The 15,723-nt window shown below is 36.0% G+C and overlaps 1 protein-coding gene across 18 annotated transcripts in view; it reads left to right on the top strand.

Annotated features, from left to right (window-relative positions):
• The window catches only part of MYCBP2 (MYC binding protein 2), a 275,403-nt gene that overhangs the window by 168,131 nt on the left and 91,549 nt on the right, over nt 1–15,723 (top strand). For all 18 annotated transcript variants that reach the window (XM_017498820.2, XM_037727973.1, XM_017498830.2 and 15 more), the window contains 5 exons: nt 675–819; nt 4,802–5,017; nt 9,527–9,582; nt 11,135–11,250; nt 15,034–15,131. In XM_017498820.2, the coding sequence (XP_017354309.1) occupies nt 675–819; nt 4,802–5,017; nt 9,527–9,582; nt 11,135–11,250; nt 15,034–15,131 (631 nt within the window). The remainder of the gene's footprint in view (nt 1–674; nt 820–4,801; nt 5,018–9,526; nt 9,583–11,134; nt 11,251–15,033; nt 15,132–15,723) is intronic.

Raw genomic sequence — 15,723 nt, forward strand, 5'->3', positions numbered from 1 at the left:
TCAAATCATTTAAGTCAGCCTCACTACTATATACGGTAGACATTTTTATGTAATGCATGGTAGAATTACTACTCAGCTCACAGGACAACTCCAGTGTAGATCACAGAATGAATTCAGGAATGGACATCATAAATTATAAGATACTGATGCACTTTAGGTGGAAAGCAAGGTAATGAGGAAGATATTTAAGAAACTGTGAAAAAAAGATTGGCAGTACACCTTGAACCTGGTTGCTCTCAGGCAAGCAGAGGGCCATTTCTGCCCCTGCTTTTACAGAGACATGCTTTTTCCAGGCTTCCAGGCTGGCAGAGTAACACAGAGCTCCTTCAGAGAGAATGATCCTGCTCAGGACTTCAAATTTTGCACAACCTACATTCATGTTCTTGGTGATTTTAAATTAGCCATAGTTAAAATTTCAAGTTTTCTGGTTTTAAAAAGTATTTTTATATTATATTTAAATATCAGAAATTACCTGTGCTTTGGCATGTTATTTTAATTAATTTGTCCTTAACAGTTTCCAGGGGAGACACTCGTGATTGTCACTGAATCGGAAATGAAGATACTGTTTTAGCATTTTGTTTGATACAAGTTTTGTTCGTTTCGCTTTATCTTATATTAATCATTGAAGATGCTGATCAATGTTTGTGGTTTTGTTTGTTTTTTATTACTGTTAGGTGGCTTCAGCCAGATTCATATGCTGATCCTCAGAAAACATCTTTGATCCTGAATAAGGATGATATTCGTTGTGGTTGGCCTACCACCATAACCGTTCAAACAAAAGACCAGTATGGGGATGTGGTACATGTTCCCAATATGAAGGTAATTATAACTGAATTAAATTAGCAGATATCTATATACTGGCTGCAGTGACTGATAAAACTTTAGAAATGCCAAGTGCTGAGAGTTCATTTGTTCTTCCCTCTTTATATAATAGGTGATGCCAAAAGTTTGTTTAAATGACTTGTTTATATTAATTAGTCCCCAAGTTTCCAAGTTACATATGGTTTTTTGTGAGTGTGTTTTTTTACGTTTTGCTACATGTTAATGGTGATTCAAAGGAGGGATAAGAAAGTATCCATCTATAGAGTGCTAGGCACATAGAAGGAAGGCCCTCCATGCATATTGATTGAATAAATGCATGAAAGAATACATTTTTAAACTTGTATGTAGTTTTGAGAGACTCACATACATTCTGTGCTTGGTATTACTGAAACCACATTTTGAAAATAATACTCATACTTAGTAAATAAGTTAGAAATATATGAGTTTAGATTGTAAAAGAATGAGGAATGGAAATAGTTGTATACCATATTGATGAATATATAGTTTTTAGGATACCTCTTACCTGTAATATTAATTATAATGATGTTACAGAGCCTATTATATATAATTGTTAATATGAATATCTCATTTAAAATTTTTATTTCTAAAAAATGTTATATTGAATAAAATTTTATATAGGCAGTCCCCAGCCCTCTGCTCCTTCAAATTTGTCTTATAGAGTAATTGGTTGTTTAAAGCTTAGAGTTTATTAAGCCACAAAAATCCTCTTTAATCACAGGGCAGCTAATTTTGCCTCAATATTGTTTTCAGTAGGACTATTTCAGCTACTTTATGCATTCTTTCATTTATAGCATGAAGAAATGCAGTGCCAATGTAACATCTTACCTGACTGAATAAAAAATAAGAGCACGTTGCTTACATGACTTGTGCTCCTAGTGATGTTTAATTTATTAATATCACATTATCATATTAGCTGAAAAGAAAATTAATTTAACCTATTTTACTTTCAACCTGATAGTATATGAATGAAGTCTTAGGAGTACTTGAGACTCTTCAGAAATTGTTAAAATCTTTATGCAGTAATAGCTAATTATTTGAAACATAAAAATTGATTTGCAGCTAATATTTCCAAATGCTTTAAAAAGCAGCAAATGTTGTTATAATTTTTTACTTATAAAATGAGTATTCCTATATATGATAAAGTGACTTAGAGCTAAATGTACATATTGTACCAATGTCAATTTCCTGGTTTTGGTTCTGTGCCATCAATAATTGATAGTGTTGGATAAAATGTAACCATTGGGAAAACCTGAATGAAAGGCATATAGGACATTTCATCTATTTTTAAAGCTTCCTATGAATTAAAAAAAAATGTTTAGCCAGGTGCAATGGCTCACACCTGTAATCCCAGCACTTTAGAAGGCTGAGGCAGGCAGATCACCTGAGGTTGAGAGTTCAAGACCAGCCTGACCAACATGGAGAAACCCCATCTCTACTAAAAATACAAAATTAGCTGGGCGTGATGGTGCATGCCTGTGATCCCAGCAACTTGGGAGGCTGAGGCAGAAGAATCACTTGAACCCATCAGGCAGAGTTTGCGGTGAGCCGAGATTATGCCATTGTACTCCAGCCTGGACAACAAGAGCAAAACTCTGTTTCAAAAGAAAAAAAGAAGTTTATTTTAAGGAAATCTTATTTATTGACAAGATAAAGTTACGTAAGAAATAGAAGAATGACAATTTTTTTTAAGTAGCACAGTTTGTAAAAGAAAGCAGAATGGTTATTCTGTGTCTCAGTATTCTTAGAGTATAAAATTATTCAGTGATTTACTTCAAGGTTCATGGTGCATACACACATAGACTCTAATAATAATTTATTAAATACTTATGGTAAATATAGCTGCTTACAGAAAGGTTAAATTGAAATAGTATGTATAAAAATAGTATGTATAATTTAAAATCAAATATGTTTGAGACAGGAGAGTTCCCTTTACTCCTTCATGGGACTTGCAACAAGGTTGTGGTCCATTTACTTGGCCACTGCACTCAAACCCCTTGCAGGAGGGGGAGCACGTAGGCAAGCAGGTGCCAGGGCCGGAGCAAGTGGTTTTGGTCTCCAGCCCCACGGCCTCACATCTAGGGGTGTGTCACAATTAATGCTCTTTAACCTTTGTTGTCCGTGGATGGCTGTGTTAAACAGCTCAGTGAAGAGTCCGCATGACAGCCTTTTTGCGTTTCTGCACCCAGTGTGTCCTGGATTCTTGTCCAGCATCCAAGAAGAATTAGGTCACACAAAAGGTTTGAAAAGTGATGAATGCAGTGTTGGAAGTGGCTCTCAGGGGAATGGGAGCTGGAAAGGGGATAGTGTGAGAAGGTGATATTTCCCTGGAGAAGCTCAGCCATCTCTAGCCAGGCTCCTCTCCAAAGTCATGCCTGAGGTTAAGCTGTATCTGTCAGTTGCTTCTTCTCTTGATTTTCAGCCACTTGTCTCTATGCCAGCCGAAGTCTGGGATTTATATGGGCACAGGGTGGGAGGTGGCAGAGTGGGTCAAAAAGGTAACATTTGGACGGGAATACAAGGATAACTGTTCTCATTTAGGGCCGTGGTTTCTAGGCCTGAGGGTGGGGCATTTACTGGGGAACCACCTTCTTCTACCCAGTATTTCCCTACCTCCTGTCTGTTTCATCTTCACATTTTTTAATTATATTTAAAGTTTAAAGCTTTTAATGCTGGCACATATGTTTGAGTTGAAATTTTTACCATATACCTGTAAAGTGCTGTTTGTTAAATATAAGAATGGGTTTTTAATGTTACCAGGGGATTATGTCAGTCCAAATACTGATCTCTTGTAACCTCACCTGAAGATGGTGATCACTTAATGGAACGTATTTGTCACCTGTGCCTAACATTATGTAAATAGGGAAAGTCTCAAACTACAGATTCCATAGAATGGTATTATTAATAACAATAAACATTAAAGACATTCTGTAGTTCTGAGGTAGCCCTCAATTACTTAAATAATACTGTCACTTTTATCTCTGCTACTTTTTCTATTTCTGTAACAATCCTATTGTTGGATTACCTATTCTTGCCAACCAGAAAACTATAGTCTATAAGGAACAGCAGAAACTTTGAATAAAGCTCAGAATGGTGATACTTGCTGAAGAGCTAAAGTGGTATTCCAATTTTGTGTAAATTTGTGCTTGCCTAGGGCTCAAGTGTTTTTCTGCCAGTGCATAAGCTAATAAAAACAATGTTTTCTTATAATTCCTGGAAAATATTTCAGAAAAGTATTTTTATAAGACAGTTTGTATTTTCAATATATTAACATCCCTTAACAAATCTGTCCTTTCATCTATACAGTAGAGTTAGTAGATGAAAGATAGTCCCATTTTATTGTTGAAAAAATTGAGTTGCAAAGTTTAATTGCTTCAATTTATTAATCGCTTAAATTAAATGTTTATGTTGGTGACAGAGCTGTCTAATAATACTCTTTCTTCACCAGAGTAAGGAAATATCTTTGGGCTTTAGGTATAAAATTTGTTTTATTGTGTTAATTTTTAAAACTTCTATCAATAGAGTACATTTTCTTCTGTAGAACAGTATAGCTGAAACTGACATTACTGCTTTAAAACGTGTTGAGATTGTGGGAAAGCATTTACACTTGGATTACCTGATAAAATAATTTGTTAGTCCCTGCAAGAATTTGATGTAGATTCATTTTGCTATCCTTTCCTGTAACTTATTAATGGTGCATTTGTTTTTATGTTTTGATATCTCTGAATATGTAATCCAAAAATATGAGCCTTTGTTTTACACTGTGTTCATAGTTCATATTATCAGCCCATCTTGAGGTCATTGTAATTCTGTTGAATAAGCCTTTGAAGGGAATGCCTGAGATAGACCAATGCTAACATAAAGTGTGCATAATTATGAGTTTATAACTGTAAGTTGCTTCTTTTGATGTCAATGACAATTAAATAATAATAGTATTTGGTTTGTATAATACCATGTTTAGGTGGAAGTGAAAGCTGTCCCTGTTTCTCAGAAAAAAACATCTTTACAACAAGATCAAGTAAAGAAACCTCAAAGGATTCCTGGCAGTCCTGCAGTAACAACTGCACCTCCTAATACTGACATGACTTTTGGAGGGCTGGCATCACCAAAGCTAGATGTTTCATATGAACCAATGATAGTGAAGGAAGCTCGATATATTGCCATAACAATGATGAAGGTAATTTATTTTACTTATCAGAACAATTTTAGTTTTCAACATTCATTTATTTAACCAACATTTCAGTGATTCAGATGCAGACATGAAATTATAAGTCCAAAGAGTGTTTGATGGATATTAAATTTGCAGCAACACTTTAAAGATGATTTTATCTATCTTCACAGAAGGTTTTCATTGGTTTTTGGCAAATGTCCAGAGGGGATTACCAATTACAGATCAGGTTAATCCAATCAGAGATACAGGTGGCTTAGGCTGAGTTTTAGGTCCAGTGAAAGTACTTGCTTACTTTTGACCAGGAACAGTGGCTCACACCTATAATCCTAGTGCTTTGGAAGGCCAACAAGGGAGCATCACTTGAGGCCAAGAGTTCGAGACCAGCCTCAGTAACATAGTGAGACATCATCTCTACAAAGAATAAAAATAGAATAAAATTTCTAAGTACTTGCCTATTTGCAGTTTACTTTTCCTGCTAGAATGTACCTCTTCAGGATTTCAGGGTTTACCTATGCCCCCTTCAATTTTGGGTTCTCAAATGCGAGATGTGCCTCCTAAAATGTTTCAGGCTTTTTAGCTATCTAATAATGTTGGACATTTAAAAATAAATATTTTGGATGTTTTAGTTATCATCAGAGGCAGTGTTAGTCTAAATTATCAAGATAGTCATTATTCAAAGCTGAAGTTTGTACTTTTGGCATTTTCAGAGAGCAGTGGTGAGCCATTGAAGGCTTTTGGGTAGAGGAATGGCTTGATTAGACTGGTGTTTTATAAAGATCATGGTGGAATATGGACTGTGTAATTGGGCAGATGATCAAGAAACATGGCTTGATTTTTGTCTCTGTAGGGGACTATTGACTTAATTTGGTGAGATACACTGATCACTTAGACTGGTGAGTTGTCAATCAGTATAGGTTCAGTAGAATCAGTAGAACTTGGTAGCTAGTAGAGGTGGAATAAAGAGAAGAAAGGAAATAAAAGGTGAAATTCACATTTTCAGCTTGTGTCCAATTGATAATGGAAGAGGGGCAGGTTTTGGTTGAGAAAGATAGCAGAGTCAGTTTTGGATGTGATGACTTTTAGATACTTCTGAAATACTTATGTGAAGATGTATAAAACAAAGGTGGATGTACAGACTTGAGTGATCACAGTCTGACCTCAAGAAAAGGATTCAGGTATCATTAGCACTTACATTACTTATCAAGTCTATGGTGAGTGAAGACAGAAGCTCCAGGACAGGATCCTAAGAAACACCAGTGTCACTGAGTCTCAGACTCTTGTCTACATTAGAAGTATCTGGAGTGCGTACTTTAAAAGATTCCCAAGCACCCAAAGATTTAGATTCAGTGGGTTTGGAGAGAAGTTCAGGAGTTTGCCTGAAACACATATGCAGAGTGATCCAAATTCAAAACCTGTACTTTGAGAAGCATTGATTTACAAGCTAGATAAGAGAAAAAGAAAGGGAAAGGAAACACAATCTACATTGGTAAGAATACTAGCCAAAGAAGCAACACATAGTTAAGGGAATTGCTGAAGTGAGTGTAGATAAGCCTCTCAAGATGTTGGACTATAGAAAGAACCAGAGGAAATGGAATTGAATGAAGGCTTTGGAGTATGGGGCCTTCTTAATAGAGACCGACTTGCATATTTGAGTGCTGATTAGGAGATAATTGAGAGAAAGAAAACAACAAAGATACTCTGAAATATAAAAATAGGATTCAGAGATCAAGTGGTAGCATTGGCCTTAAATAGGAGGAGGAGTGATCACAGGAAGTTGTTGAGGTTAAAGAAATTCATTCCCTGATTTCTTTAACCTCAACAACTTCATTTCGGCCACTCAAACCAAAAGTCACAGACCTGTGACATTACTCAGAACTGTTCTATCTCTGAAATCAAAATAAAATGACCTGCTCAGTTTTTTACCTCAATAACTACTCCTGTATCGACTCTGACGTTTCATTCTACCAGGAAAAGAAAAAGAAAACTTAATACAGATTCTAGTAAATTTGTAGGTTTTGCAGCCAAAGGAATTATTTAAAACAGTAATTATATAGTTTGGGTTGGAAATGGAAGTGATGAATCTTAGGGTCAAGGTCCTGAAACAAATGGAAAAAAATGAAATTGTTGTCGTAGAGATTGAAAGAAAGCACTGATCAGAAAAGATTTATCAGAGGCCTTTGAATAATCAGTTGAAATTGAAGATCATTTGTGAGTAACAGTGTGAGTCATATGAGCATGGATAAAATAATCATTTGGATTGATCCAGTGTTAAAATTTTGCTAGATCAACAAAGGAACGGTGGAACAAGGAAGTTGAGCATATGGTAGCTAAAGAGAGGACAGTGGAACCTAACAGTTTAAAAAGGAAGAAATTTCAGAGGGTCAAGGAAGTAAGAAGGACTAGACATCAGAGTAGATACAGGAGTGGTTATTGAGGTAAAAAACTGAGCAGGCCATTTTATTTGATTTCAGAGATAGAACAGTTCTGAGTAATGTCACAGGTCTGTGACTTTTGGTGTGAGTGACCGAAATGAAGTTGTTGAGGTTAAAGAAATCAGGGAATGAAAAGCTAGAGTTCAAGGTGAATTGTCCACTGGCTATTACAGAATTCAAAGTTAAATATTCTTCTCTACTCTAACACTTATTTAAGGAATTTAGTTTCTAGTTTCCTTACCTCCCTAATCTTTTAGTTTCCTATGAACATGCTTCAATTTGTATAATTTCTTTTGCAGATTTTGTTACCACAATGGAATGCAATATTTTATACATGTTCTGAGTAGCTTAGGTTTAGAGCAGGTATCAAATGCCATTCCCAAATAGTCTCTGTGAAATTTTAGTTCAGGATCCAGGAAAGGAAATTTTCCTTATCAACCATTCACAGATACTATGTACCCACCCAGTAGTGAGCTGAGTATTGTAGAGGATGGAAAAGTGAGAAGATCTGGTCTCTTCTTTCATTACTAAGTGTGAAAATAATATGTATTTGAAGGAAAATGATGAAGTGGAAAATACACTGTACTGAAAGTCTAGAAACCTGAATTTCCTTCTTTTTCACACCTTTGTATAGCTAAAGACTCAACCTTAACTTGGGTTTTTCTCATGTGTAACTTTTGAGTAGGTAGGCAGCTAAATCAGTTCTGATTCATTTTTATGAAAACAAAAAGGGTAGAGAGAAGGAAGGGGGCTTTGATTGTGCATCTTTTTACTATCAGTAAGGAGAAGTTAGAAGTGGATGAGCAGACATCTTGACCTGAACCTTGAAAGATAATTATTTCTTTGGCAATGTAGCAGACATAGAGAAGTATTGGGAATAATGTGCCAAGTTTCATGTACCTACAGCCCATTTTTGTCTTTACATTTTATGATAATTGTTTCAGGTCATTTTGTTATTTTTTATTAAGAAACAGGTTGCTTCAGGTACAATTGAAGCCACATAAATCCCTCCTTAAATCCATTACCACCCTTCCTTAGAGGTAACCACTCTCTTGAGTGTAGTGATTCTCATTCCTGTATATATTTTTAGGCTCTTACTGGATACAAATGTATTCATAAGCAGTATATTTTGGATTGTTCAATATGTTTTCCAGAAGTTTATAAAATAGTCTCATATTGTACATATCATTTTGCCAGATTTTTGCTCAATGTTGTTTTTGAGGTTCAGCCATGTAGCTCTACAGTTCATTCATTTTAACTTCTTTACAGTAGTCCATTGGGTTACTATTCCATAATCTGTCCATTCTCTCATTGGTGGACACTTATTATAAACCGTACTGAAATAAACATTCTGTTTTTGTCGCCTTTTGTACATGAGCAAGAGTTTCTGGAAGATACATACCTGGAAGTGGATATGTTAAGTTGTAGGGCATGCATGTCTTCAACTACATTAAATATTGCCAAAACTCACACTCCCACAAGCAATATATGAAAGTACCAGGTGCTGCATGTTCTCCTCAGTGCCTGGTTCTTAGCAACACAATTTGATGACCATGATATGACTTATTTGGGTTTTGTTTTAATTTGTATTTTCTTCCAAGTTTAGTTAAATAAGTTTTCTATTCTTTATTGACTTTTCAGATTTCTTGTTCAGAGAATTGTCTTGACTCTCTATTCTTTTGTGTTGTTTATCTCTTTGTGTGGATTTATTCTTTGTGTATTATGGATGCATATCACCTTTGGGTTGTACAAGTTACACATCTCCTTCTCTGAGGTGGAGGCTTTTCCTATCTTTATAGTATCTTTGTTTTGGAGAACTTTAAAATTTTAATGTACTCGAAAGGTGTTACCTGTTTTATTCTTTTGTTCTTTTTTTCTTTTAAGTTTGGTGTTTACTTTTGGATCTTGAAACCATATAAAATTTATCTTTAATAAATGGTCTAATGTAGATCATTGAATTTTATCTTTTACTCCTATATGAGTAATCAGTTGTCTCACAAGCATTTATTGATTAATGTATCACCCTATTAATTGAGAATGTTTCTAAATGATTTTACCATTTTTACTGGTCTCTTTCTTAAAGGTTTATGAAAATTATTCATTTGAAGAGCTGCGTTTTGCATCACCAACTCCTAAGAGGTAAGGATCATTTTCTCAAAGTGTAACCAAAACATAAGTTGTAAGCTGCTTACAACTAAAATTATCTTGCGTTTCAACTTTATTTTCTATAAATACTTTATAGCATTTTTCTAGATTGTCAATAGAGATTTCTCACTTGTAATACTGTGTAAATTTGCAGAAAACGAAAATGTGCTTACGTTCAACTATAATGCTGCCAATATATTATGTAATACTACCTACTAGTGAAAGTAGGCATCTAAAGTAGGTATCTATTATCTAAAAATGTTTAAATTGACTTGTTTAGCATTAATTAGTTTGTTTTCATTTGTTTGCTATTTAGAACTTATTCCTCTTCTCCTTCCAATGAATTGTGGAGAGATTTCAGCAAGTGGTATACTTGTATTTAATTGTACTGTCTTAATTTTTCAGCCCATACGTAATTCTGTTAACTTCAGAATTAACATTTTTTTGAGTTAGTATTTTATTTGTTAGGACCAGTACTTCTTAAAATAGTCCGTTGAAAAAAAATAATTAGATGCATTATAGTTTGGAGAGATCACCTCCATAGAATTTAGAAAAATCTCTGAAGTGAATCTGAGATAGCAGAATTGTGTATAGGCTGGAAATGCCAGTTTGAAACTCATGGGGAAAATTAATTTGGGAATTTATTTTCTGTATAGAGATGGCATTTAAAACTGAGGAAAGATAGCATAGATAGAAGAAAAAGATGACCCAGACCCAAATCCTGGGGCATTCCTTAAATTATACAGTGGTCAGAAAAGGGAAAGCCAATAACACACTGACAAAGAATGGCCAGTGAGAGAAGAAAAAAGCCAGAAAACATCACAGAAACAAAAAGAAGGAGGTATTTCAAGACAGGAAGAGTTGTAGCTAGCAAATGCTACTTAAGAGATCGCTGAGGATGAAGTGACCATTGAACTTGGGGACATGGTGGTCATTAGTGACTTTGACATCAGCAGTTGTAATGAAATGTTGGAAACAAAAGCCTAGTAAGGATAAATTGTGGAAGGGAAGTAGAAGTGAGATATAAATAGGAGAAGAGATACAAGACCTTTTAGAGGGGGCTGTAATATCAATGTTTGTTGCTGATGGAAATGATTCAGTAGATTGAGAGTAATTGGTGCTGCATGAGAGAGAAAACGGTGATTGCAGCATAAAAATGTTGAGGGAGTAAGATTCGCAGGACAAGGGGAGGGGCTAGCGTTGGATCAGATCCAGAACACTTCCTCCATTCTACCATGAGAGAAGGCAGAGGTAAGTAGGTTTATTAATCTGATTGCAACTTGAGTTTGTATCTGATTGTTTATTGTCTCATGCAAGAAAGAGGTGAGGTCATGATCACCTGAGAGTGAGGAAGAGGGGTGATGCAAGTTTGAGGTAAGAAAGAAGTGAAATTCAAGCATTTTGGAGGGTAGGCAAGGATACTATGGCAGGGCGGTAGGATTGCCAAGCAGTATGCAAGCAAATTAAATGTTTGCTGAGCTATCGTAATGACGTTGGCTGATTAACCAAAAGTAAAATTTCCAATATACATCTTATCTCTTTTCAGACCCAGTGAGAATATGCTGATCCGTGTCAATAATGATGGAACTTATTGTGCAAATTGGACTCCAGGGGCTATTGGACTCTACACTATTCATGTTACCATTGATGGCATTGAAATTGGTATTTTTTTTAAGCTATGAGTTACTTACTTCAGATAACTAGAATCAAAATTATTTTTGTATTCTAGTTTTGCCCTTTAACTTGCATCCTACATATGGATAGTTTTCATAACTTATTTGAGGCTTTCTTTTCTCATTCATAATGAGTGTTTAATTCATGCATTAACATTTTGTAATAATTTATGGTGTCCACCCAGTCATTGTAGCCCTCATGACTCCTTCCCTCCTAGTCAAGTGTGCTCTCTTCCACGCTTCTGTGTTACTGTGTCCCCTCCTTGTGGGTGTGTTTGTCTGCCTCTCCTGGCTACGAGCAGAAAGCATTCATGTTTGGATCTTCCAGTGTAGCTCAGTGGCTGGCACATAGTGACAGTAAATATGGGTGAATGAATGAATTTTTTAACCTATCATTGTATTAGTCTGGATTCTCCGGAGAGACAGAACCAGTAGGATATATATACAGTCATGTGCCTCATAACATTTTGGTCAATGACAAATGGCATACATAATGGTGGTCCTATAAGATTTTTACTGTACCTTTTCTATGCTTAGATATGTTTAGATATGCAAATCCTTACTATTGTGTTATAGTCACCTACAGTATTTAGTAGAGTAACATGCTGTATAGGATTATAGCCTAACACCAATAGTCTATGCCATATAACCTGGTAATCTGTACCATCTAGGTTTGCATTAAGTCCACTCTGATTTTGCACAATGATGAAATTACCTGGTGATGCACTTCTCAGAACATTTCCCCATCCTTAAATAATGCATGACTGTATTAGATATATGAGAGGGGATATATTAGGGATATTGGCTCACACAGATATGGAGCCTGAGAAGTCCCATGACAGGCCGCACCTGCATGCTGGAGACCCTGGGATGCAGGTGGCCTCAGAACCAGGGAAGCAGATTATGTTACTCTGTCTGAGACCAAAGGCCTGAGAATCCAGGGGGGCCACTGGAATAACTCCCAGAGTCTAAATGCTGGGGTCCCTGGAGTTCTAATGTTGAGGGACAGGAGAGGAAGTGTTTGCCCAAGCTCCAGAAGATAGAAATACGTTCACTTCTCTGTTTTTGTTTGCTCTGTGCTCCCAGCTGATGGGGCAATGTCTGCCCAAATTGAAAGCAGATCTTCCCCACCTACTTCACTCACTCACATGCCAGTCTTCTCTGGAAACACCCTCACAGATCCAGAAGTAATGCTTTACCAGGTTTCTAGGTATTCTTTAATCCAGTCAGGTGGACATCTGGAACTAATCATCACAACCATTAACTTTGAAAAACATACTGCTTTTCTTTTGGGCATTAATCTTTTCTTGCCTTTACCTTTAAACTGTCTGTGTAATAGGATAACATAAACTGTCTGTGTAATGAGAAAACAATAGTACCTATCAGTGTGAATTTCTTATAACATTATTTTTCCTGATACTCCTCAAGAAAAGGGGTTTCTATGATCAGGCAGATTTCAGAAACCTGATGTGCAATGAGTATCTTTTATCTGAAATGCGTGGGACCAGAAGTGTTCTAGATTTTGAACTTTTTCAGATTTTGGAATATTTGTATTGTAGTCTCCAGTTGAGCACCCCTAACTCAAAATTTCAAAATTCAGAATGTTCCAGTGAGCACTTTTTTTGAGCATCATGTTGACACTCAAAAAGTTTTAGATTTTGGAGATTTGGGGTTTTCAAATTAGAGATGCTCAGCTGGTAGTCTCACTTGAGACATTCACACAATCTACATTAACATATTAGGGATTCTGAGAAGTTCTGAAATCAAGAAACTTGTCTGACTTTGTTTGATCCTTATCATGGGCTCCCTTGCAAGTAGGGAAGAGAGAAAGAGATGTAGATAGCAATAATACTGATTAATATTTCACCACAGTATTTGGGAAACCCTGCGTTAAGTAGTTTGCTTTGGCAGTGGAGGTAAAGAGGTACTTTATGTTGATATAATTGTGTGTTCTCATACATTAATACAACTGTATAGACTCAGGTATATCCAGTTCATCTGTACCTTTCTGGAGACCTTTATCAGCAGCCTTTGCTGCAGTCTTTATTTCAGCATATCCGTAAAGCCTTTAGTTCAGCAAACATTTTTTGATTCTGAGCATACATTGTTCTAGGTAAGACAACTCCTGTCAATTGTTAACTCTTTACTGAGGATTGCCAAAATAAAACAGGCAAATAAACATTATATGAATTATAAGTAGTGACACACAGGAGATACAAATTACAGTAGGAACTCAGAAGTAGAAATAGCCAAGAATAACATTGTAAAGATTTTTGTCTCTCAAAATTCTGGTAAAATTTCAGTAATTTTTTTCATCATCTTATCTAATAGTGGGGTGAAGGAAACTAATACAAAGTAGATAAGAAAAATCCACTTATATTTGTTTTTTAGAATGAGGCTGAAGAAAAAGACTTGCCTACTTAAAATAATCCCTTTTCTTCCATACTCAACTTGCCTACTCTTCTTAACTAAGCTTTCCACCATACCATCAGTGGGCTGTATCTTACCTGACCATAGACAAGCAGAGATAATAATTCATTAGAATAATTACAGTTCTAATAGCTAACATTTATTGTGCATTTAATAGGTATCCAACCTTGTTCTACATGCACATTTTTTGTTTTTTTGAGACAGAGTCTTACACTGTTACCCAGGCTGAAATGCAGTGGTGCCAGTCTCCATTCACTGCAACCTCCACCTCACAGGTTCCAGCAATTCTCATTGCCTCAGCCTCATGAGTAGCTGGAATTACAGGTGCATGCCACCATGCTCAGCTAATTTTGGTATTTTTAGTAGGGACAGGATTTCACTCTGGTGGCCAGGCTGGTCTTGAACTCCATCCAGATCCCAGGTGATCCGCCCACCCCGGACTTCCAAAGTGCTGGGATTACAAGTGTGAACTACTGCACCTGTCCCCTTGTGCATTTTAAGTCATGTATTTCCTACAACAGCTCAGTAAGTGAGATGCTGTTATTTTTCCCATTTTATAGATGAAGAAATCAAGGCAGAGTCAAACAGCTAGTGCCAGATGTTGGAGTAACCAAAGCGGTCTAACGTGAGAATGAACCTCAGCTTCTCACAACCATGCTATATTGTCATAGAGATGACTGGTATAGATGATGAGTGATATCCTGATTCGATATTGTCAGATAAGATTTAATTCTCAAGGGTTCCTTTTTTTTATTATTTTCAATTTTTTTCTGTATCATTTCACATGTTCTAAAGATAGAAAGCCCCTTTTTTTCCCTTGACATCCTGGGATACACTTTTAGCATCTCAGCCCCTTTTTAAAAATATTTTTCTTGTTTAGCCTATAAAATATTGATCACCTTAAAAGAACAGAAATCAGATATTTGTGTTAATTTTTAAAAATAGCCTGAGGGGCCAGGTGCGGTGGCTCACGCCTGTAATCCCAGCACTTTGGGAGGCAGAGGCGGGTGGATCACGAGGTCAAGAAATCGAGACCATCCTGGCCAACATGATGAAACCCCATCTCTACTAAAAAATACAAAAGTTAGCAGGGCATGGTAGCGCGTGCCTGTAGTCCCAGCTACTCAGGAGGCTGAGGCAGGAGAATTGCTTGAATCCGGGAGGCGGAGGTTGCAGTGAGCCGAGATTGAGCCACTGCACTCCAGCCTGGCGCCTGGCAACACAACAAGATTCTGTCTCAAAAAAAAAAAAAAAATTGCCGGAGGATGTTTATAGTATTAGGTTTAAGGATCTTCCTTCTTTTTTTTTCTCAAATGTAACAGCTCTCTTATTTTTCTCACAGATGCTGGTCTGGAAGTAAAAGTAAAAGACCCACCAAAAGGGATGATACCACCAGGAACTCAGCTGGTCAAACCAAAGACTGAACCTCAGCCTAATAAGGTTAGGGTAGAATGAACTTAGAGCTGGAATCATTCAATTTTTATATATTTTTCAGTGATGCTTCAAAATGGCCAGTAAACATCTAACATTTTACTTGATTTCAGGAATTGAATTATAAATATCCCTAAATAAACTTAATGAGTACTTCACGGTATTATTTCTAAGTTATAGAATGTATCCTTTTTTTTATTTCTTTGTGTAACGCTATAGTAATTCATACATGTTGTATTCTTCCTGCTACGGAACATTCACAATGAACAAAAAGTCTGCTGAAATTAAGTGTAAAGTTTGCAAGGTGAAAATGTCCTGTACTGTCAAAAGAAAAAAATAATTTCTCAGATCTAAAGAGTAAGTACAGGTATTTTGGCAAACTGCTTGTTAAAAAAAGAAATATTGGTAATTGAAATTGTATCATGTTTTTCTAACAGGAACAAGTGGCTTTCATCCTTCTTAACACATATCTTCAATATTTAGAAATGAGTTAAAAAAATATATAATAATTTTCTAAGTTTTATTTTCCATAATATACATTTCAGTTCTTAAAAGTTCTGTTATTAGTGTTGATAAACCACTGTTATTTGCAGAGGGAGCC

The sequence above is a fragment of the Cebus imitator genome, unplaced genomic scaffold (genome assembly GCF_001604975.1).
Source record: "Cebus imitator isolate Cc_AM_T3 unplaced genomic scaffold, Cebus_imitator-1.0 Scaffold252, whole genome shotgun sequence".
Taxonomy (NCBI): Eukaryota; Metazoa; Chordata; class Mammalia; order Primates; family Cebidae; genus Cebus; species Cebus imitator.